This window comes from Amblyomma americanum, chromosome 1 (genome assembly GCF_052857255.1).
Source record: "Amblyomma americanum isolate KBUSLIRL-KWMA chromosome 1, ASM5285725v1, whole genome shotgun sequence".
Classification (NCBI taxonomy): Eukaryota; Metazoa; Arthropoda; class Arachnida; order Ixodida; family Ixodidae; genus Amblyomma; species Amblyomma americanum.
Genome location: NC_135497.1, coordinates 63,849,006 through 63,873,241, shown reverse-complemented (window position 1 = coordinate 63,873,241; position 24,236 = coordinate 63,849,006). Strand labels below are relative to the sequence as shown.

Sequence of the window (24,236 nt, the reverse complement as noted above, 5' to 3'; positions counted from 1 at the left end):
TTGTTACATCAGGCCAGTTGACACGCCTCTGGGAGGACGATTGCTGCGACACTGCTGCTGCTGCCTCCATGCCTTCCACGGACGCCGCCATTTTGTCGGTTAAGCGCAAACGGAGGTTAGCCAGCTCGGTTTACGGTAACTACGGTTAGTGGCGTAACTACAGTTTGGCTTTCCGTGTGAGCGCGGCTAACTATAGTTAAGGGTAACCACAGTTTACTTAACCATGGTTAAGGGTGCCCGTGTAAATGCGGTATAAGCCGTGTTAGATTATTCAAGCATATGGCAGGCTAATATGCGAAATAAACTGAAAAACTAACTTAAGTTAGACTCGAGCTAGTTAGAAAGGACTTAGAAGCTAGCTAGCTTGCACGCAGTTTCACTCGCCCACGTGATCAGTGCATATAAGCGTTGCGTTATTTGCTTTAGAACCTCGGGCCCTATGGTTCTGCAATTCAACTGCAGTTGTAATTGCGTTTTACCTGTGTTTCTCGTTTTCTGGTCCATGTTCCTTTTGTGGATGTTCAGTCGGTGACAAAAGTCTGGAGACCACATGTTCCTCAAACGAAGCCAATAGCTCTGCTATTAGCCGGCGGCTGGAGACCACACTTGGGGAGGTGAATGTCAAAATTTTGTTTTTTCATCTCCACAAAAAATAAGCGCGGTCTCCAGCCGCTGGCTAATAATAGAACTATAGGCTTCGTTTCAGGCACACGTGGTCTACAGACTTTTGTCCCCGGCTGTATGTTCTGTACATATGTGCTTCGAGGGCGGGGTGGGGGAGGGGGGAGTATGCATGCGTTTTGCAATACGAATAAAATTGTCGCTTAAATTTTGTTTCACTGTAATTCCTCATATGACATCGAGCCGGCGCTTTCCTAGAAGTAGTACCGAGCCACCAGCGTCGCCCAATTATTCAAAAACAACATAAGCAGCGCACCGTTGCACAGAGGCCAAGTTTAAAGCAAAGAAAGGTAGGAGTCGGAGGAAGAGTGATTAATTAATAGAGGAGGTAAGCCCATCGCAGCGGCGAAGTGCTAGGACCGAAATGGCCCGCTTTCAGCACCGAGATGAAGAGAATTATGGAGACTGCGATTTTCAGAAGAAAACGGAAATACAAAATGAGCGCTAGAAGCTCTAGGAAATAGTAATGGGAGCCCTCCTGTTCGTGATTATTTTGTTGTGCTCATTAAAAAAATTATTTTGGGCTATTTTCGTGATACATGTCATTTTCACATTTGGCTACATTTCGGCTACTTTTTCTCTCCCTTTGGCGTTTAGTGCTAGGACCCATTTGACAGCTCTGCTTGAGGCATCCACATGCTTAGCCGCGTGCGCCTCGGTCTGAACATTCTCTCGGGCTATGCCTCCGCCTGTGTCGCAAAACAAACGCGGACTCCCTATTCTTGCCCTTTGGGTGTTGCGCAACGGAAGTGCAACCTTTTCTTTCGGAGCAACCTCGGTGCCAGTATTTCGGTTTGAAGGGGGCTTGCAAGCAAGCGATTTTTTTCTTTTTCAGGCACACACACAGCACACGCACACTGACCCTTAACACCCCCCCCCCCCAAGAAAAAAAACAAGACCGGAGCTGCTTGAGTCTCTTCGAAACACATAAGCATGGTTAAATCAGCCACGTGGTTTGAGTAAAGCTGCGTTTACCTGAAAAATACAATTGAGCCCGAACATGTGAAGAAAACAAGTCGTGATTGGTTTATACGACCCCCGTTGATATGGACGACTCGAATTAGGGACAATTTAAAAAAGCTAGCCGTCGTGGCAAAAAAATGTCGACATCTGACGCGAAGGCAGCCAAGGGCCTGTGCTCAGTTGCTGGCGGAATTTACTAAATCACACACACAAAATAAGCAGGCATATTTGGCGCCGTTCCTTTCTACCCCTGTGCAAAGACTGCGGGAAAGGAGCACCGACGTGCCGACATGGCCTTGAAAACAACCCGGCATGCCGGCCCGAACCGCGTTTCCTTCTCCTCTCTTTTTCTTTCACCACGTGCGCGCGGACAGCTGTGGGCACTGCTAGAAAAAAAAAGGAAGAGATAAAATTTTTTTTTTCGTCACGTGACCAAAGAAGCTGGATTTTGGCGACATTGGAAGCCGAAGCCGAAGGCAATCTTTGCCGGCGGCATGGCCTGCATGGCCGCGGTAGCCGCGGTACGTTAGGATGTTGGGCACAATTCGGCGTTTGCACGGACGTTTGTCTGCCGCCTGTAGCTGCTTCGAGTCCTATCGTGTCTTTTTTCACTGTTCCCTCTGTGGCGAACGTGTTCAGTTCAGGATGCTTGCTACGAAGACGGATTTGGGTTCCAACGACTTGGCGTGTGCGACTTCGTGAGGCCACCAGCGAGGGCGGATCGAGCACGCGAGAAGAGTGGAGAGTTGCTTCCATCTTGACTGCGTCGATACATGTAAGTCATCAAGCAGTGCATGCACAAGCGTGGGAAGTTGGGCTTGTTGACGTGAGTTCGTCTTGAAAACAGCGCTTAAGATGGACAACACGAGCGTCTCCGTCTTTCTCGTCCCGTTCAGCAAGGCGGAAATTTGGGCGAGTTGGTAAGTATTCATCATTTTAGCTCACAGCGCAACAAGAACGGGACACGGGGCTAAAGACAAACACAAACAAGCGCTGACTATCAACTGTTTTTTTTTATTGAACGAAATGCGTATAAAGCCGCCGCGGTGGCTGAGTGGTTATGGCGCTCCGCCGCTGGCCCGAAAGACGCGGGTTCGATCCCGGCCGCGGCGGTCGAATTTCGGTGGAGGCGAAATTCTAGAGGCCCGTGTACTGTGCGATGTGAGTGCACGTTAAAGGACCCCAGGTGGTCGAAATTCTCGGAGGCCTTCACTACGGCGTCTCTCATAGCTTGAGTCGCTTTGGGACGTTAAACCCCCGTAAACCAAACCATGAAATGCGTATATATACAGACAATGAAAGACTTATCAAGACAACAAAAGTTATCTGGAAGGCACGTGGGAGGTCAGATAACTCAATTCCCTCTCGGATAATGTATATATGTACGCCTTTTGTTCTTCAGTAAAAAACCAGTGAATAGTCAGCGCTTGTTTGTGTTTGTCTTTCGTCTCGTGCCCCGTTCTTGTTGTGCTGCGAGCAAAAATGATGAATATTTCTCATCCCGTCTTATCCGCAGTTATCAAGACGAAGCTGGGTGATTCCACGCAAGATCAATCTGCCTAAATATTTCATATTTTAGGTTTTCTTGATTCAGTAGGCCAACAGTAAATTTCGTTTTGTGAAAGTGCTAATATTTCAGAAGAAAAAAATTATAAACGACGCCGTGGCAGAGGCAGCGTTTTCAAGCACAGCTCATTTTCGCAATATTGCTATGACGTAAGAATATAGATGTGAAAGCTATGGTGGATATATTTCTCGTGCTAAATTTACAGGTGAGAAGGAATATGTCAGGCTTATTTCCGAATTTTTGAGGAAGTTGTTTGCTGGAAAATATTTCGAAAACGAGACTATTTTCAGGAATTATTTTCGGCACAAATATTAAGCACGTTTCCTTCAAATTCGTGCAATAGATAAACATTGAGGTGCTAAAACGGTGTACTGGCTTTCATTGTTATATAATATAGGGAAGTGCAAGAAATATTGCCCTAAATTTGGCATTTCTGAACACAGTAGTCTTTTTCAAAAATGTTTTCAACAAAAAACTGCATCCCCAAATTTTCTTAAAACTCTGGAAACAAGTCTGAAGAAGGAGGTGAAAAAAATGTATGAAAGAACATGTTGCATTTTTTTTGTTTCCAACAATGTTATCTTAGCTCAAACTTGTCATTTTTTTAGCGTCAGCAGGAGTGCCCAAATAAGGGGACGGAACCTGCAAACACGCCCTCCACTGCTCTAAATTTTCTCTAGATCCCAACACTGAGACCTTTTCCATCAAGAGAGAGCATACCTAATACTTTTTGAGGACAGACACTGATCTGTGATGTAAGAAGGATTCGGTAGTGCCGTTATGGCCTGGTGCAGGTAACAACTTGGAGTGCAGCCCATAGGAATGCATCTAAAGAAAAGTTTTGTATGTAATTCTATTGCTGCACAGTGCACCTATGAAGCTGTGTGTTTCCCCAGGCCCTCGCTTTGTCGTTTGTCTGCAGGCATACTGTGGCTAATTTTCTTTTCTAATTCGAGTTTGATTTAAAAATACATTTTGGTTTCTTTTTTAGCCGCTGTTAATATATTTGAATTGGCTATGCTGGTATATCCTAGATTGGTGATAGCTATGCTGCAGTAGGCATTCGTTCAACTTACGTACAATTTTCTTCAAGCTTTTCCTTATCACAGAGCCTCCAAAATGCCTATGGTAAAAGCTATGGTACAGAATGTGGATTTGTAAAGCACCTCTGGCAAGCACATATTGGGATGTTTTTTCAAAAAAAAACATTGACTTTGAAATGTTGCTGTTTACTTCCGCGTTCATTTCTACTGTTTAGTTGGCTTTTTTTTTAATGAAAGACAACCTTATAGGGGCACTGTGCAGTAAGAAAATTACATTTAGAACTTTTGTTTACCTGCACTCAGCGATAGCAGTGCTACTGAATTATGTTTATGTTACAGATCGCTGTCAATCCACAAAAAGTATTAGGTACGCTCTCTCTTGATGGAAAAGGTATGTCTTGGGATATGGGGAAAATTTAGAGCAGCGAAGAGCGTTTTGCTGCTTCCGTCCCCCTCATTTAGGCGCTCTGGGTGATGCTAAAAAAACTACAATTTTGAGCTTGGATAACATTGTTGGAAACAAAATAATGCAACACGTTCTTTCATACACTTTTTTCCTTCTAGAGGCTTGTTTCATGAGTTTTAAGAAAAATTAGAGATGGGGTGTTTTTTCCTTTGATTTTTGAAAAACACTAGTGTATTCAAAAATGCCAGATTTACGGCAATACTTCTTGCACTTCCCAATTTTATGTAATAATGAAAGCTGGTGTACTTTTTAGCACCTCAATGGTTATTAATTGTGCAAATTTGAAATATACGCGTTATATATTTGTGGAGAAAAAAATGAAAATAACGTCGTTTCAGACTTGTGTCGTTTTCGAAATTTTTTCCAGCAAGCGACAACTTCCTCAAAATAGCGGAAGTAAGCCCACATATTCCTTCTCACCTGCACATTTAGCACAAATATTTTACATATCATGCTTTCATATCTAGATAATTACGTCATGGCAAATTAGCGAAATTGAGCTCTCCGTGAAAATGCTGCCTCTGCCTTGATATCGTTTATAACTTTTTCTCTCAAATATTAGCATTTTCACAACGCAAAACTCACAGTTGGCCTACTGAATAATGTGCGCATAATAAGTAAAATAATTTAGAAAATTAAAAACGAAATATTTAGGCAGTTTGATCTCATGGAATCACCCAGCTGTCAGAAGCGATAAGATGTGCATCTAAAGTTATAAATATATGACCGTACTCGTTGCCATAACCTGGAACCGAGAAAGCGTGAGTACTGCCTCTAATGTTTTTTGGGCATCACGTACACTTGCAATTAGCCATCTTTTTTGTGAAGTTAAAAGTTTGTTCTTTGTTTTGTACGGTTAGTTATACTAGCGGAAACATTTTTCTTTTATTTGAACCTTATGGTTTATGCTTCATGGGGCTTGATGTTCCAAAGTGACTCGGGCTACGAGGGACACCGTAGAGGAAGGCTCTGGAAATTTTCCACCACCTCAAGTTCTTTAACGTGCACGAACATCACACAGTACACGCACACACCACTCAGCACTGAGTGCATATACATTTTTAGAACTCTGTAAAGCTAAATTCTGAACACTCTGCATATTAAAATTTATGCCTGATGATGCACAGTCAGTCTTTCCAAATGTGGGACATTAGGTAAATTTAGCACCTTTTGCTGCTAAAGCCGTGCTAGCATCACTCCTCCCCTCGCGGCAATTATTTGTTGTGTGTGATGCCTCAGCATGTAGTAAAACATTCATTAGAGTAAGAGCTTCTAAGTATTCATCGAGGGTAAATCCAACTGCTTTCGTTTAATTGTCGATTCAGATGTCTGATTGTACCATAATTTTTCACATGCAGTTCAATTTAAATGCAGTGCTCTACACGTGGTACGTCCAAGAAATCAGGGAATAAAGAAAGGGCTGAATTCTGGTTTATTATAAGTGCACTAAGCAGTGTTTAACACTGGCAAAATTTAAGCTATGCATCTTCACGACTTTGGGTGCTAGCGTGGCTTATGCTTTTCGTAAAAAATACAAGCGTGCTGTGACATTAAATGCTGCAACCCAAGCTGCAACTTGCTCGCAGTGTTCTTGGCATCCAGGCTCTATCTTCTCTTTTTTAATGTGGCCCAGGATATGAAGTACACTGTTAGAACGCATTTCCAACAGGCGAAAGCATTCATTAAAGACTATTGCCTATCTGTGCTCTGTGATGCCTAGTGGGCTCAGCTTCCGCGCTGTAGTATGAAAGAGAACAGCAGCGCTTCTGGTGGCTTTCCAGAGCATAACGGGCTGCCGTAAAGGTAGATGCACCCTCCCGGTCGAGCCACTGTAATATATTCTAGTTCACTATAATGATATCATTCTAACTGTTACAATGCTGCCTGTGAAATAAAATGCTGTGGCTTCCTAGACAGTACTTCTTTGCAGTAAATTTATATGAGCAGGCCTGTTTGCATTGAATTGTTACATATTTATGGTGATAAAAAGATGGTATGCATTTTTCAGAGGATTACCTACATCATCGTGTTCATATTTAATGCAGGTCGCCAGCTGCTGGTTTTGCTGCTTTCCCTACAAGCAGTGCCACTGCCACCATTGGTCCAGGCCCTGCCCATTTTTGCGCTTTGAAAAGCTGGGAAAGCTGGGATTTCTTCAGTGAGTGCATCATTTGGAACTTTCTTACAGATTTCTGAACTTATTAGATGTCATTAACACATTCAACACTTTGCTTTTGAAATGAGCAATGTTTCGATGTTTGTATGTGAAGACTTCTGCTTGCCGATTTGTTGTACAAGGTGCCTTTGTGAAAAGCTCATTGGACGACACAGCCCAGCAGTCCTTCCCTTTGGTCAGAGTGACTGAAAAACTATTGTTACTGTTGTTGCTATGTCAGCAGAATATGCATTAGAGCACAGGCTTGCATTGCCAGCTTGAAACAGCTAATGGAAAGTTTGCAGTAGCAGTACCAGTTACATATTCCCTGTAAATTTTTTTGGTCCTGTAATGTACTCCCATAATACCGTGGTCTGATGGAGGATATGAACTCATAGCAGTGTGAACTAATATTCTGCACATAGAGACTAAAAACCGTTTGTGTTCTGTCATTCACAGTTTATGAATATTGGATCCTTCTGCTTTTTATGCCTTTGTGATTGTGAAAATGTGCACTTAAGCATTATAGGGACAATTACAATGGATTGAAGTTTACATGTATCAAGTCTATGTAATTCTAAACACAATGAGACCACTCACACCAAAAGTGAAGCTTTTGTAAACTAGCGATGACCAAACAACAAAATACAAGTGTTACCATGGCCAGCCGGGTTGGCAACTGCGCGTGTCTACAGTTAATTTTTGGCAGGGATAGCAGAAGCTTTGCTACACTGTTATTCACTTGAGAATGGTGGCATCCAGTCCTTGGGTGTGTATGTCAGGAGTTTGAATCGAGTATTTGGATCACGAGTTTGAATCAAGCATTAGGAAATATTAAAATTCAATTACCTCAGTCCTAAATTGGTTCTGGCTGGCATACAAACATTAATGTGCCAAGAAAGAGCAAGAGAGTGTACCAAGAACACTAATTAGATTATAAATAGCATGACTGGGTAGAAGCGAGATTTATGAATTCGTCAGTCCACTCCAAATGCCCCACATATTGCGCTCAACCATCTCCAGTTTGTTGATGAAAATTCATTCAAGCGGGTCCTAGCGTGCATTATCTCAGCTAAATAATTTTGCCCCAAAAAATTTGTGAGGTGGTCATTTTCAACATTTCTGAAACGTGAAACCAGCCACTCCTCAATAATGATCAAAAATCTAAATTGTTAGAAAACGCTGCACAAATGTATTAATGACATTTGCACATATTCTGGTTTTTGATCATTCAGATCGTGTATTTTTTTACGGTATAAGTAGTTTTAAGTTTAAATAAAATGAAAAATTTTACTATTTCGACATTTTAAGAAAATATCAACTTCCTCTCAGAATGAAGTGCTTGCCTACATAGATTTCTATTACCAATAAAAAAGGTTACAGCTGATGAAACGGAATGCGTAGAAGTGAATTAAAATACTGAAGTTGCAGAAAAGTGTTTCGGAACATAAGTAAAAACTTTTCTTATTTCACTCTGAGGTGGCCTAAGTCAAAATACAGACGATGGCGGGTTTAGTAGAGCAATTTATTGGGTTTCATTTCGTAAGTTTTAATTGAGGTGGATTTTGTTCAAAGCGAGAAAAAAGATTTTTAAAGTCGAGCTCTCGTGCTGCAAGTTGCGTCATCTCTTAACGCTTCATCGAGTAACACAGCACCTCTCATGACATATTTAAATCCACTAGCCACTTCAGTTTACCCTCACTCACTGTAGTGCATGTTTAGGGCTGGAGCGAAAGCAGGTATCGCATGACATTCGGCGGGTAGTATACAATATGCGATTTTTTTTTTCGCTTTTGAAGTTCAAACGAACCCGCTATGACATAAGGCAGCCAAGAGCAGCAAAACTATGGCTTTCACTGTGCTGTCTCGCTTGAGCCACAAGGAAGGAACGACCACCTGGCACTATCGTAACACCAGTCCTTTTTATGTCCAAATAAGATCATGGAAAGCATGTGCCCCGGAGCGCACGTGACGGTACGAAGTCCTCACCATGGCTTCTGGTAACGCGAGACACGCTGGCGCTGGCACGGTCCGATCGAGTGGAGCTGCCTTGCTCTCGAGTGGTCAAACATACTGCAACCGTGGCATCGGCATGCAGTCGCCTCCTCCTTGAATTCTGTATACTCTTTTTCTTGCATAGCAAGCAACGCTGCCAAAGCTAGCACGCCTTTTTGCAAATGTCAAGTCCGTGCCCAAAATGTAGTTCACCATACAAGCACAGTGTGACACCATGCATATTTTGTGCATTAAATCTCAATTACCGTGAGTTACTGCCTCCTGCCCTTCGTTTTACCTCTTGCCACATTTTTGTCCTGCGGCTCGAGACTTCGAGAAGAAAAAATGACATGTGCTGATATGATATGCATCTCATAGGGCGAATCGCATGTACACCATCTGTGCCTAAAAAGTAGTCCTCACTCAGTGAAAATTATATCCAGAAGTACAGAACACTAAGCGCCTCACTGCTTTTATCACGGTTTTCAGTGATGCCAGTTCATTTTATACCGCTTTGTTTTCATTCAAACACTCAGCGAGGCTTTGAGAAGAACAGATGATATGTGGTGGAGTAAAATGGTTTTGCGAACACACTACACCCGCAGCGTTGCCTGTTATGTCTGTCATGTCTCTGAGAAAAGTGACTTAGTGTGGCGTGAACAAACTGAATAACAATCTCACTGGTGCAAGTGGCACCCCGGCAGCACAAAGAAAATCTTTTCCCACAATTATCAGTTCGTGTACACAATGTTCTGAGGGCTGTGCTGTGCTTTGTGTTGAAGAGGCGCAAAGAGACGACGCAGCTCACGGCAGACGAGCTCTACTGCAAAAATTTTATTCTCCCTTTAAACAAAAATCACCTCGATTAAAACTTCAGAAGTGAAATGCAATAAATTGTTCTACTAAACTTGCCATCGCTGGTAGTATTTTTATTTTGACAACCCCAGAGTGAAATGAACGAGTTTTTATGGTCCCAAATGCACTTTTCTGCAAATTCAGCATTTTATTTCACTTCGACTCATTCAGTTTCATGAGCTGTAACATTTCTTATGGGTAATAGACATCTAAGGAAGCAAGATGGCTTTTTCTTAATTTCCAAAAAGGAGTTGATATTTTTATAAGTGTCATAGTGGAATTTTTACATTTTATTTAAATTAAAAAATGATTATACCGCTCAAAAATACAAGATCTGAATCATATCAAAAGCCAGAATCTTTGCAAATCTCATTAAAACATTTGTCGTGTATCTTCTAAAAATCTCGATTTTCGGTCGATCATAGAGTGATGCCGGTTTCACACGTTTTCTAATTGTTCAAACAGCGCTCACCTCATGATTAAATTTTTTTGCCATCTGGCTTAGATTTCACACAATGCAAAAATTTTACATTAATTTTTTTGAACAAATCGGATATGGTTTAGATTAACTCTGGGATGTTTGGCTTGGAATGACCCATCATTGACAGAGTCAAGGGATGATGTTTTGGGTGAACTGTGACTTCTTTCACACTTAGCTTTCCTGATTGTGACCAATGTTCTCACAGTGCTTCTATCTCTTAACATTGTTATTTGCGCTTCAATTTTATTTCTGCTCAGTCATAATGCCAGTCATAAATTTTTTTCCCCAAAAAGCCCTGCGTTTCTGGTTAACCAAAGCTTTCGCACTGTTACTCTAAAGTCATCACTGTAAGGAGACACATAGTACCTTGGTTGTGACAGTGACAAGTGCGACTGACTGCAAGTGCCAGAGATTAACAAATATTGCAGTCAAAGTTACAAAAAATAAAAAGTGAGAGCAGTAGCTTTGTATAGCCTGCCCTCATTGAGTGCACCCACCCTATCACATTTGCTAAAGCTCCCGCCCAGCTGCATATAGCTTAGGCCCACGTGCTTTGTACTAACATTGAACAGTAGGTTAGTGCAGGCATTATCAACTGAAGGCCTAACCCTCGTTGAGGTGGAGTTCCAAGTGTGGGCTCACCGAGCAAGAAAGTGCACTACAAAAAATTCATCATAATGCTGATTTTATGTGGTGTACAAAACTGGAGTGACACAGCACTGCAACATCAAAGTAAACTAGCTACGTGGTGGCACTAAGACGGGGTAAAACCTCTTGTGCAGTCATTTCACTGCTGATGGCGGCCCAGTCATATGCACATGTTCTTTAGTGTGGAAAGCACACCAAAAGAAGGCCGCTGATTGCCATTTGATGCTGATTTATCGTGATCTGGCTCGTCACTACCTCTTTTTTTGCAGCCTCTAGTTGGATATAACCCAGGAACGAGGAGGCAAATGCTCGTTAAAGAATGCCCTCCAACCAATGGCTTGGATCGATTCTCACAGTGTTCTGGTTAATCTCCTTAGACCTGCTAGTCTGACATCGCCATGGGGTGGCAGATGAAGCGGGATAAACCAGGGCTTAAATCAGACTTACCATGACATCAGAAGCAGTCAGTGCCATTGGTTGAAGGGCCTTTTTTGAGAGGCATCTGCTGCTTTGTTCTTGAGTTGTTTCTGACTGTATCATGCTCTGATGGAACTCATAACACTTTTGTGTTTTCATGGCACACATGCTCATGCACCATATTATATTTGCAAAGCAGAAGCTCCCATTTAGCTGTCATCTTAAATGATTAAATTAAATTTTGTGTAGCTATTGCAAGGAGGTTATGGTACATAGAGGCATCGGAAAATGATCTTCTCGAGACAGTGCCATTGCTACATTATATAGCCCTAGTTAAGGTTTTGGTTCGCACATCTAATAGCCTCAGAGCATGAAATGGTTTTCACCTACTTGTAGCGGTTGATGCCAGTTTGTGATGGAAACTTAATTTGGCACAATGCTGTGGCACATGGACCTATCTGCCTTACTTTTTCTGGAAACAAGGAATTGTGAGAACTAAATTTTGTTTGCGCTGGTTTATTTCTTTCTTGTTTTCATGTAAACACTTGAGCACAGATTGTTTCATGAATTTTGTAACCGAAAAACTTCAGCACATTTAAGTTACTGTACTACAAAATCTTTTGTCCTTCTATGCCTATTTATGTGTTGTCTAAGTGTATTAAGTGCGTGTGTATTATCTGCTGCCCAGGTCTCTCCTGCTGTCTGGTCCTCCAGGATAAGAAATAGGTGGACTTGTGAGCTGTTTGGTTGTAACCTTATTTAAAATAAAGCCCATATGTGGTATGTTTTCTTCTCAGTTGTGAAAAACCTTGTTCTGTTATTGCACTGTGCCTAAACCAAAACACGCAACTACTACACATTATACATGCCTGCTTCTTGTGTACACATTGCACCACTACTCTGCATGATTAGAAGGCCAGCCATTGCATTCTGGAGAGAAATATAACCCATAGCAGCAAAGCTTTATGCTGCTGTGGAAGTAAGTTATGCTGTCTGGAATAAAACATATTCGTTCTCAAAAATGTATCAATACTCCTAGACAGCCTAACATTGCACTGGTATTGATGGCAAAAATTTACGCTGCTGTGGGAGTAGGCGTTAACCGCTTTGGACTAAAATATAGTCTTCCTGAAAAGATGTAACTATAATCTTGGGCAGCATAAACTTACACTGCCTTTGAAGACGTAACTTTACACTCGGGAGAGTGTAACGTTTACACTGTCGTAGACTAAAACATAGTCTTCCTGAAAAGGTGCAACTATAGTCTTCGGCAGCGTAAACTTGCACTGCCTTTCAAATGTAACTTTACGCTAGAGAGAGTGTAACGTTTATATTGTTTGTCGTGGACTAAAACTTTAGTCTGGAGCAAATAGCGTAACATTACCCTCCTAAAGGTGTTAGCTCAGCGACAAGTAGTTTACCCCCAAAAAGACTAAAATCGCACTCTTTTTTTTGAGTGCTGGCCACGCCTCTCTCCATGGAGTTGTGCGCTCCTGCTCTGGCCCAAGGCTACATAAGCCGGGCCCTTGGGGACAAGCTGTCAAGCCCAGACGTGGAGCAACACAAACCACGCCCTCTCGATTACGCATTACAGGGACACTGAGGAGAAGTTGAAGTTGGCTTGTATCGATAGAATACAAGCTCCTGATCACGAAAATGCCACTCTTACTTAAAACAAAGCTCTTGTAAGTTAGAAAATAGCAAGAACCAAAGTACAGGTATCACCGCCAAAGGCCAATCTCGCAAGTACAAGCGTGGTGACGTCATAGGAGAAGAGACGCCACCTTGGAGGAATTTTTCTTCCTACATAGTGCCGCGAATATCTGAGGCTGACAAAGGAAGGTTGCGTGGTTAAGTATTGAAGTAAGTTTTGTTTTAAAACCGATTGTACACTTTTATAAAACAAGGAAGACAGACAAAAGACAACCTGAATGTTGGAAACAACGAAAACCGATGCTTGGCGGTGCCACAGGCGGCTAGAAGAGTTTCGATTTGTTATGGAGCTTCGCGTCTATGAGCTTTGCGTGCCCCGGGGTTTTGTTTCTGACGCGCCTCGCTTTACAAGTGCCGAACAGCAGAGGTACTCGAAGTGCCGTTTCAAGGGCTAATTAAACTTTTGAAGAAGCCCGTTAAGGCTGATCAGATGATCGCCACGGTCGATGAAAAACTATGATGGCAGGATGGTCGGTGATCGAACAAGGCAGTTCGCAGTATAACGAGCACTTGTGTCTTCGCACGCTCGCCCGGCGAAACATTCCCGGCTGTGCCAGTCAACTTCAAGCTACTTAACGGAAATCGTTTATTAGGGATGGGAGACAAGGTACAAGGCATGTAAGAAAAATTGCTGATGGCCTAGCTCTGTTAGGCCAATATATACGTAGCGAGAGCGCAGAGACTTCTGCATGGGAAGAGTGCTTTCACTAGATGCGCCTTTATTGTCAAATACAACTTGAGCCGACGTGGTGGAGTGTTAGCGTCTCCGCCTATAATGCCAAAGGCCCTGGTTTGATTCCGAGCCTCGAAACAGGATTTTTCTAAATTCAGTGAGTGGGTGGGGGGTCTCAGTGGCTCCCATAGATGCCGCCACCGAATAAGTTGGTTGGCGGTTAAGCACAGGCTCTGTTAAGGAGCGTTTATACTCCTGCGTAACGCGCGCGCTCGCGCTGCACGGCGACGTCACGTCGACCAAAGCGAAACCCTCTAGTATCCTCTAACTGCGCTTGACCACCGACGCGTTCGGCGGCTTCGGCGCACTCTGACCGCACTGACGGAGACTTGGAGCATGTCTCTATTTTCGCGCCGAGTGCCCCCGCCGCCGCCGGCCCGGCCAGACCGATTCGGCTCCGCGGTGAGGTGCGAGTTGTGACGTAATTCAATAGGTTCGGCAGTTGGGCGAAGCAGTTCTTTTCGAGCTCTCGGCTAATTTAACCCATTCACAGTACACATCTGACGGTACAGGCAAGTGGGCGAGGAGCCCGATCCAGAGGACCCGTTGGATCCAGGGGAAGCCTTTGCAGCGTCGTGCGCCAGCTTTAGTTTCAAGCCGCCAACTTTAAACGCGAGCGCTCTTGAGCACTCATACGCTTTTGTGGCAAAAAATAAATAAATAAACTGGCCCTCGCAACCGTGGGAGACCTTGACGTCGCCTGCTGCACCGTGCAACCACGCCGTTCAAGGAATCATAATCCGTTGGCCCCAAAGCCCCTTCCAGCTACCGATGGTCGCGATGCGCCGACATTTTCCTGGCCGTTCGCGACTCCGCGCACAGAGGTTGTGATATTTCATTTGCAACGGCTGCTCACGGCGGGAGGGGGAAACGACCCTCCGGCGCCTATCCTAACCATGCTCCCTCAAAAGCATCGCATGCTCTGTGGGGCTGAGGTCGCGAAATGCAGGCCGGAGTTTTTTTGAGAACTTCGTCGTTGGGTTCGGGAACGGGACCCGTCGTAACGCTGGCAAGAAGCCGGTGCAAACGTAAACGAAGCGACGGTAGCGACCCGCGATAGATGCCTTCAACGTGCGGCTGCAGTAGATTTCATACCGGCAGCTGCTAGACCACATGGTTAGCCGCCAGAAATCACGGAGTCTGCGTTTAGGTCACGTTTAACATCACACCGTCCTATGACGTCATAAGAGTTCATCGTGACGTCATAAGAGTTCTCGAATTTGAATCGGAGCGGCGGGAAAAACTTTTTCAACTTGGAATCCAAATTTGTTTGAAATAAATGCGTCTCTCACTCACGGAAAAGTGGCAACAAAGCCATGAAATGCCGAACTATCAGATTTTGCTAACAAAAAAAAATCAGAGTTCTCCTCACTGTCCTTTTAACACTAGCTCACTATCGTGACGAACGAAGCATCCTTCGCCCACCAAGCAGGTCCTTCAGCTGACAGGACGCCATAAATTGGCCCAGACATCAGACGGGGACATATCCTAATCGTCATGTCCTTCACCTATACTCCTCCCAATACACTCACAGCTGTACTGCATGCGACGGCATCCACACGCTTTACCACCAACTCTGGAAGTTCCCCAAACATCAAGGGGCCTACTCTGTACCCAACCCTACTAGCCTATCCTAGCTTGTTGGGAGGCGGCGCTATGCAGGTCACCATAGCAGTACCAGCGAAAGCTGGTCGACCGGTCAAGGGTGATTGCGACCGCCAATGGGAATCTGAACTAAGGATCCCAACCGTAAAGCAGACTGACAACCCTAACTAAGAAATACACGTTTATTCTCTTTCTCAAGGGTGCCCATCCCAAGTTTGACTGGACACCAGTCCTTTTGGCCAGAAGATCGACGGGGATGTTTCCGGTTTCCCCAAGCACGCAGACACTAATGAACCGAGCAAAAATAGCCTGCACATCTGTGTAGAAATACACCAGGTGTTTCAGCGAACAATTTCAAAAAATTTTCATGAATAGGGTTTCTGAAATGATATGGGTGTTGTGACATTGTATTACCAGTGTTGGCGGACACCAGAAAACCGCTGAATCGTCTTAAGTATTAAGCTGGTTAATTTTTTTGTAATTAACTTTTTAACTAGTAGAGTTAGCGCCTGGTTGCAATCAAATTTGTTCCCGGTCGGTACTAATACCCATATCAGTTTTTAGAATTTGGAAAACGCGATTACCCTCGCCGCTGTGGCTCTACAAAATTTGGCTGGGTCGTGCGAAAATACATGCGCTTTCGAAAGCATGCAGGCAGGGTAACCCCTCCAATGCACTGTTGAAGGTGGGGATCGGGGTCGCTACTCGACACAACCTCGGCCAAGATGACGCCCGCTCCGTCCAGGACAGGAGTGCCGCTGATTGAAGGATTCGTTAGTGGAGGAAGAAGACTTGGTTTATTTTACATATTTACAAGCTTTTGAGTTCTGAAGTGAGCTGCTTCAACTGCATCTGCAGTCCAGATTTATACACTGCGTCTTCCCTAGATTCCCCAGATAGGGCACGCCCTCGCCGTGGTGGGTGTGGTCAAAACTTGCGCTATCACACACAAACAGACACCTCCGCACACATGGACACGCCCCTGGCATAAGTTGAGCCCGAGGGAGAGGGGTGTGCGGCCAGGACCCCGTCAGGCTGGCAGGCGACGTCAGGTGGTCGGCCCGCTCTCCGCCGGTCGGTGAACTTCGAAGAAACCGAAGCGCAGCCCCGTCGGGAGATAATCCCCAGTGGTTCTGCCATTAGGCATGGCCGGCAAAGCCTGCAGACAAGCCACTGTGGCGATCAGTTCCCATGCTGGTGCTGTGCCTGTGAGGCCAGGGGTAGTCGGATCGGTGGAGACGTCGGGGAAAATCGGAAGAAATCCGGAACCACTTCGCGGCCGGTGACAGCGACTCCTTAAATGGATTTTCGCAGAACCCTGCTCCCCGCTTGTCCCACGGAGTAACGACCGGGCGAGCGCAATAAATGCATACCGCAGACACATGGCGAGAGATTCTGTCTTGGTGGCAATCCTCGAGACATGCTGGCGCCAATCCTAATACCAGCTGGCGGCCATTCCTAATAACTTCTCCGCGGCCAGGAAAATCTCGTTCGGCCAGTGGTAGCAATCCCTTGCCGATGAGAGATGGGCTGGTCTTGGGAATGGGATGACCGGTTATCTTCTGCGAGCACCAAAACAACCCCCAAACCTCCCACAATGGCAAACAGCGGCCGGTTCGGCCCCAACAACAATGCTCCACACGACGCCGTGCATGAAATGGATCGAAGTAGATAACTAAACTTGAAAAAAAACATACATAGGTCTGCTAGTAACACACACACACACACACACACACACACACACACACACACACACACACACACACACACACACACACACACACACACACACACACACACACACACACACACACACACACACACACACACACACACACACACACACACACACACACACACACACACACACACACACACACACACACACACACACACACACACACACACACACACACACACACACACACACACACACACACACACACACACACACACACACACACACACACACACACACACACACACACACACACACACACACACACACACACACACACACACACACACACACACACACACACACACACACACACACACACACACACACACACACACACACACACACACACACACACACACACACACACACACACACACACACACACACACACACACACACACACACACACACACACACACACACACACACACACACACACACACACACACACACACACACACACACACACACACACACACACACACACACACACACACACACACACACACACACACACACACACACACACACACACACACACACACACACACACACACACACACACACACACACACACACACACACACACACACACACACACACACACACACACACACACACACACACACACACACACACACACACACACACACACACACACACACACACACACACACACACACACACACACACACACACACACACACACACACACACACACACACACACACACACACACACACACACACACACACACACACACACACACACACACACACACACACACACACACACACACAAAAAAAACCTGGAGGACCCTTTTCACCTTAAGCGCTTCAGAATAGTCTGCTTAAACCATCGGCATTGCCATTCATTTTTCCTTTCTTATACCTCACAGAGAAGTTGTACTCCTGAAGGATGAGGCTCCACCGCAGCAAGCGTTCGTTCTTTTCCGACATCTGCCTCAGCCACGTGAGTGGGCAGTGATCCGTCTCAAAAACGAATTTTGATCCGTATAGGTAGCATGACAGTTTTTGTGGTGCCCAGACTAAGCATGAGCATTCTTTTTTTGAGGCGCTGTAAGCTTCCTCCCTTAGCGTCAGTTTTCGGCTTGCGTACAGGATGGGATGCTCTTCGTTGTCTTTTCCGACCTGACTCAATACAACGCCCATCCCCCTATCACTCGCATCGCACTGAACTACAGACTCTTTTGTGTAGTCAGGAGTCCTCAATACGGGCCGTGAAATGAGTACTTTCTTGAGCTCTTGAAAGGCGCTCTCGTTTGCTTCACCCCAAAGAACCCTTTCGGGCTCTCCCTTTTGTAGCGCATCTGTCAATGGACTCGCTCGTTGAGAATAGAGAGGAATGTACCTCTGATAGTACCCAACAAGCCCCAGAAAAGAGCGGATGTCTTTCTTTGTTCGAGGCGTTGGAAAGTCCGCTATGGGCTTAATTTTAAGTTCCGAAGGCTGCCTAGTTCCACGACCTACAATGTGTTCCAGGTAGGTCACTTGTGAACAACAAAAGTTACGCTTTTCAGACTTTAGTGTGAGCCCAGCGTCCCGCAACCTTGCTAACACGCTTCTCAGATGCGCGATATGCTCCTCCCAGCTGTTCGAGAAAATGGCTATGTCGTCCAATTAGGGGACTGCATAGCTCTGCATGTCTTTAAGTACAATATTCATTAATTTGGAGAAACTATACGGTGCGTTCTTGAGGCCGAAGCTTAAAACTAGATGTCTGAATGTCCCAATGGGTGAAATGAAGGCGGCATAGCGGCTCGAGGTGTCTGAGAGAGGAACCTGCCAATATCCCCTCACTAGATCTAACGTAGAGATGAACTGTGCCCCACTTACCCACTCCACTCTCTCTTCAATATTGGGAATCGGATATAGCTGGTATCTGGTGATTGCATTGAGTTTTCGATAGTCCACGCATGGACGAGGGTCTTTACCTGGCACTTCGACGAGAATCATAGTGGAAGTGTAATCACTTTCGGTTGGTTCGATTACCCCGATTTCGAGCATTCGCTTAATCTCCGTCTCCAAGATCTGCCGTTGACGTGGTGACACTCGATAAGCTTTTGACCTGATTGGTTCGGAGGAGGTCAGCTCGATCTCGTGAGTGATCAGGTCAGTTTTTCCTGGCCGACTGCTAAACATCGCTTTGAATTCCCCCAAAAGACCCTTAAGTTCATCTACCTGTTCCTCTTTCAGAACATCAGCCCTCGCAGAGCGCGCAAGAATGTCCTGGACGCCGCAATCCGCATCGCGGTCTGTCGCTAACTCAGGTAGATCAGCCTGTACTTCCTCGGGTGCGTTTAACATCATATTTACCACCTCCTCCCTGCCTACATAGGGTTTCATCAAATTACAGTGGTAGATGGTAACCTCATTTCTCTTGCCGATTTTTTTCAGGACGTAGTTTATTGCTGACAGCCTGTGCTGAATTTCCACCGGACCCTCCCACTGCACTTCCATTTTGTTTTCTGGTTTCCCGACTCGTTGACATGCGTCACACGACTTCACGTACCGCTCCACGTCTTTGAAGCACCCTGGCCAGTAGTACTCCATTAAAAGTCGCTCTTTCGTTTTCTTCATCCCCAAGTGTCCCGACCAGCTGTTCCCATGACACAATCTCAGAAGGTCCGCCCGATATTTTTCCGGAATCACCAGCTGATCACACGGCTTGCCTTTGCGATCTCTGTAGTGCCTGTACAGCAGTCCGCCTTTTTCGAGTATCGTGATGTTACGCCTCGCTATGCCCTTTTCCGCGGTAGCATGCAGGCGCCTCAAACTAGGGTCATTCTTTTGCTCTGCTTTCAGCATATCCCTGTCTATTTCCAATAGCCGCTCAATACTGCGCGAAGACGGGGCCAATATTGACGCTCCGACGGGCTCTATTTCCTGCGGTTCGCTTGGCGCCGCAGCTGCATCGATGTCGCCTGATCTAGCGACAACCTCGACCCCTTGTTCAGCCACTAGGTTTGGCTTCTTAATTTCAGGTTCTGCTCCGATTTCTGCTTCTCCCTGTCCCATGTCCTGTGTTAACTGAGCGGCAAGCTGGCGGGTTTTAGAGCGCGTTAGTGCCTGCACTTTTCCTTCTCCAAAGAACTGCCCTCGCTCACGCAACAGCCGGTCAGACCGGTTTGAGAACAGATAAGGATATTCCAGCGGAACTGTTTTCGAGACGGCTGCCTCCGTCACCAGTTTTCCAAACGGACCTGAAATTTCAACCCTTGCCATAGGTAAGCAAACACTGTGCTCCTCCAACACCTGTTTAATCCACGTTACTGCTCCCGTGAAATCCTCAGACGTAACATAGGATGGGCGCACTACATCCAGCGTAGCCGCACTGTCCCTGAGCACCTTACAAGGCTTGCCATTTACATCTAACTCATGAAGGTAGGGGCAAAGCAGTTCTAGGTTTCCATCACTACCGTTTACGTACGAGAACACCAATCGCTGGTTTCTACATCTTGCAGCGATGGGCCCTGTTTCTTGGCAGTTATAACACCGCAACGGTTGCCTGGCCTCGAACTCCTTTTTACCCGCCTTTTCTACCCCTTCGTCCTTCGTTTGACTGCCGCTCTTCTCTGGAGCCTTTTCGGTGACTTTTTTTGTGTTACACCCTGCCACACGTTTCCATTTAGAGCCGCCCGTCTAGAAGAAAAATACTTTCTTGAGGTAGATCCTCTTTCTGACTGGCCTTCCTCCGCAGTCGCCTTTCTCCGCGTCGAGAATTCGTCTGCTAGTTGAGCTGCTCGCTCTGCTGTCTCTTCCTTTTCTTTGTCCTGCACCCATAGTTTTACGGATGGTGGAATGCTGCGGAAAAACTGCTCCAGACAGACGCACTCAACTACCTTGTCCCTGCTTTCGTACACGCCTGCCCCCTTAAGCCACTCTACAAGGTTGCTTTTCCTTGTGTACGCAAACTCCGCATAATCCTCATTGCTTTTTTTTGTTGCCTCCCTAAAACGCTGCCGAAATGTCTCATCTGAAAGGCGGTATTTCTTCAGTAGAGCAGATTTCACCTTTTCATAATTTTCCGCATCCTGTTCGCTGAGCCTGGCGATCACATTAGACGCCTCGCATGGTAAAAAACCTAGCAGGCGTCGTGACCACAAATTTTCTGCGATTTTGCTCTTTTGACACGCCCTTTCATAGTTGATTAGATACAGACCGATGTCTTCGCCCATCTTGTAGGGATACATCCAAATGTCTGTACGGTGAGACTCTACCCTGTTAAATCTGTCACTAATGCGGGCTCCCCCGTTTTGGGCTGCCAGACGCTGGCTTTCGAGTTTGAGCTCCATCATTTTCAGTTGTATCTGATCTGCGCCTTGCTTTTCATTTCTTTCATCCTCTGCTTTCTTTTTTTCATCCCTTGCTTTTCATTTCTTTCATCCTCTGCTTTCTTTTTTTCATCCTCTGCTTTCTTCGCCGTTATAGCTCTTTCTTTGCCATTTCCCACGCAATTTGCATCGCTTCTTCATCCGCATCGCTATTATTGATTGCTTTTATGATTGCCCCTTTCCTCATTCCTTCCTCCACTTCCACATCCAACTCATCACACATCAGCAACAGCTCTTCCCTATCAACCTTCTTGAAGTCCATGATCGTTGCCCCAAATGGTGGCTTTGTCCACTCGCTAATGTTCTATGGTTCTGTGCAAACTACACTGTGCTACAGACAGCCGATTACCAGCAGTTCAAACTTTTTACCCAGAGTTTAAAGCCTGGTGAATCATAGAACAAAGACAAAGCGCTCATCCGTATATGCAGAACGATGTCACCTGGTCCATCCCAAGCGCTGCCAACCAGTTGTTGAAGGTGGGGATCGGGGTCGCTACTCGACACAACCTCGGTCTAGATGACGCCCGCTCCGTCCAGGACAGGAGCGCCACTGAGTGAAGAATTTGTTAGTGGAGGAAGAAGACTTGGTTTATTTTACATATTTACAAGCTTTTGAGTTCTGAAGTGAGCTACTTCAACTGCATCTGCAGTCCAGCTTTATACACTGCGTCTTCCCTAGATTCCCCAGGTAGGGAACGCCCTCACCTTGGTGGGTGTGGACAAAACTTGCGCTATCACACAGAAACAGACACCTCCGCACACATGGACACGCCCCTGGCATAAGTTGAGCCCGAGGGAGATGGGTGTGCGGCCAGGACCCCGTCAGGCTGGCAGGCGACGTCGAACTTCGAAGAAACCGAGGCGCAGCCCCGTCGGGAGATAATCCCCAGTGGTTCTGCCATTAGGCATGGCCGGCAAAGCCTGGAGACACGCCACTGTGGTGATCCGTTCCCACGCTGGTGCTGTGCCCGTGAGGCCAGGGGTAGTCGGATCGGTGGAGACGTCGGGAAAAATCGGAAGACATCCGGAACCACTTCGCGGCCGGTGGCAGCGACTCCTTAAATGGATTTTCGAAGAACCCTGCTCCCCGCTTGTCCCACGGAGAAACGACCGGGCGAGCGCAATAAATGCATACCGCAGACACATGGCGAGAGATTCTGTCTTGGTGGCAATCCTCGAGACATGCTGGCGCCAATCCTAATACCAGCTGTGCGGCCATTCCTAATAGCACGTAACTAGTCAAAAAGCCAAATTTTGTCGAGCTGCACCGCCAAGGGTAATCGCGTTTTCGAAATTCTGAAAACTTATATGGCTATTACTTACGACCGGCTACAAATAACTAATTGCAACTAGGCGCCTAACTCTACTAGTTAAAAAGTCATTTTTTTTACAATTAATAACTAGCTTACAACTCAAGATGATTCACCGGTTTTCTATTGTTCGTCAACCCTGGTAATACAAGAGTCCCAAAAGAATTGAGGAACTGTGGTAATACTATGCCTCAAAAGCCATATTTTTACCCTGAAAAGCCTATTTTTGAAAAAAACTTGAATGTGTTCTCTGAAACACCCGGTATTATAGCGATTCTAGCGCAACCATTGTGGTGCAGTGCAGATGCGTGTTGTGACACATTGAAAGTTGACCCTAAAATAATAGAATACTGAAAAATCGTTGAGCGCAGCCATTTATGTCGACTACTGAGTAAAAGCAACGCACGAAAGATTGGTGTGCAGACCTCGGCTGCTCGCTTGTACGGCCGCGCAGCATGATGTAGGAGGACGTGCATAAAGCCGGACGACTTGCGCAAACACGCAAGCGTGCCTGAGAAACGTGGGTGGTCAGAACAGGAAGCCGCAGAGGAATGTGCACGTGATGAATCTGGACGCGAAACATTTGGAAGAGAACTTTATAAAAAAAGAACGCATTTTTATTTTACACAGCGACACTGACAATGACAATGGTAGTGAGCTGCAAAATAAACGCAGTTACAGTCGGCATATAAATTACGAGCGTATCCCTGGCTCATCTTCAGTCATTTAGTTATCGGTGAGAAATCGATAGCATGCTATTATTGAGCATGCGCAGTGGCGCCGTGAGCGCCGCCACAAGGGCCGTAGTCCATAAGCGCGCAGGTTACGGACAGCCGGTCAAGCTGGCTAAGTGCTCTTGGCAGTCCAGTGTCCCCACGATCAAACAGATGATAGCAGAGGCCCGGTCTGCATGGACGAAAAGCAGCGGAACATGAGTGCGCGGAAGCAGGTAGGAAAGGCGAAAGAAAAAAACACAGAAGAAAAGAGAGGAAAAGCAAAAGTAAGGCTATTAGAAAATGGAAGCTCACCGGTAGAAATTGAGCGGCTAGCGGAAGGGTGTGCCACCAGAGCTGAACGGTGGGGGCAGCGTCTGGTTCTGGAACACGTATCCGCCGCTTTTCTCTATCCGGTTCGACTCTGCGGCGGCCTTCGTCTGGTCGGTCAGCACGCAGATCTTCTGTGGGGACCTCTTCTGCTCGACGAACTGCGGGCCCGACGTGAGCGCACCGAAGCACATCGGGTCGGTGTTCTGGATGGCTCGCATGACCTCCTTGGCGACCGGGTACTCGTCGACAGGGCACTGTTCTTCGTGGAGGGACGTCGTGGTCGACTCCATGCCTTGCTCTGACGCCTTGATGGAGGTTTAGGATGACGGAAACGGCGCGCCACGCAATTCTCGCCGGACACTGCTGGCCCTGGTGGTCAGTGTCATCCAGCTTAGAATCGAACACGTGCAGGAGCACGGCCTTCGTCGTCTTCTGTCGCGCGCCTTCGGCTCCGGCTTCCGAC

General features: G+C 46.0%; 2 protein-coding genes across 2 annotated transcripts; both read right to left on the bottom strand.

The window, feature by feature from the left end:
* Positions 1-15,245: 15,245 nt before the first annotated feature.
* LOC144100768 (uncharacterized) lies at positions 15,246-23,443 on the bottom strand. The gene is made up of 3 exons (XM_077633647.1): positions 23,425-23,443; positions 19,438-20,454; positions 15,246-15,256 (listed from the first exon to the last, which is right to left on the bottom strand). Exons 1-3 carry the CDS (start codon positions 23,441-23,443, stop codon positions 15,246-15,248), a joined length of 1,047 nt encoding a protein of 348 aa, XP_077489773.1.
* On the bottom strand, positions 23,439-24,170 carry LOC144112893 (importin-7-like). The gene is made up of 2 exons (XM_077645715.1): positions 23,756-24,170; positions 23,439-23,633 (listed from the first exon to the last, which is right to left on the bottom strand). The coding sequence occupies exon 1, from the start codon at positions 24,061-24,063 to the stop codon at positions 23,773-23,775; it is 291 nt and encodes a 96-aa protein (XP_077501841.1). The 5' UTR covers positions 24,064-24,170; the 3' UTR covers positions 23,439-23,633; positions 23,756-23,772.
* Between the last annotated feature and the right edge of the window lie 66 nt (positions 24,171-24,236).

Coding starts and splice junctions, on each gene's coding strand:
- LOC144112893 (XM_077645715.1), bottom strand. CDS start 24,063: ATGGAGTCGACCACGACGTCCCTCCACGAAGAACAGTGCCCTGTCGAC.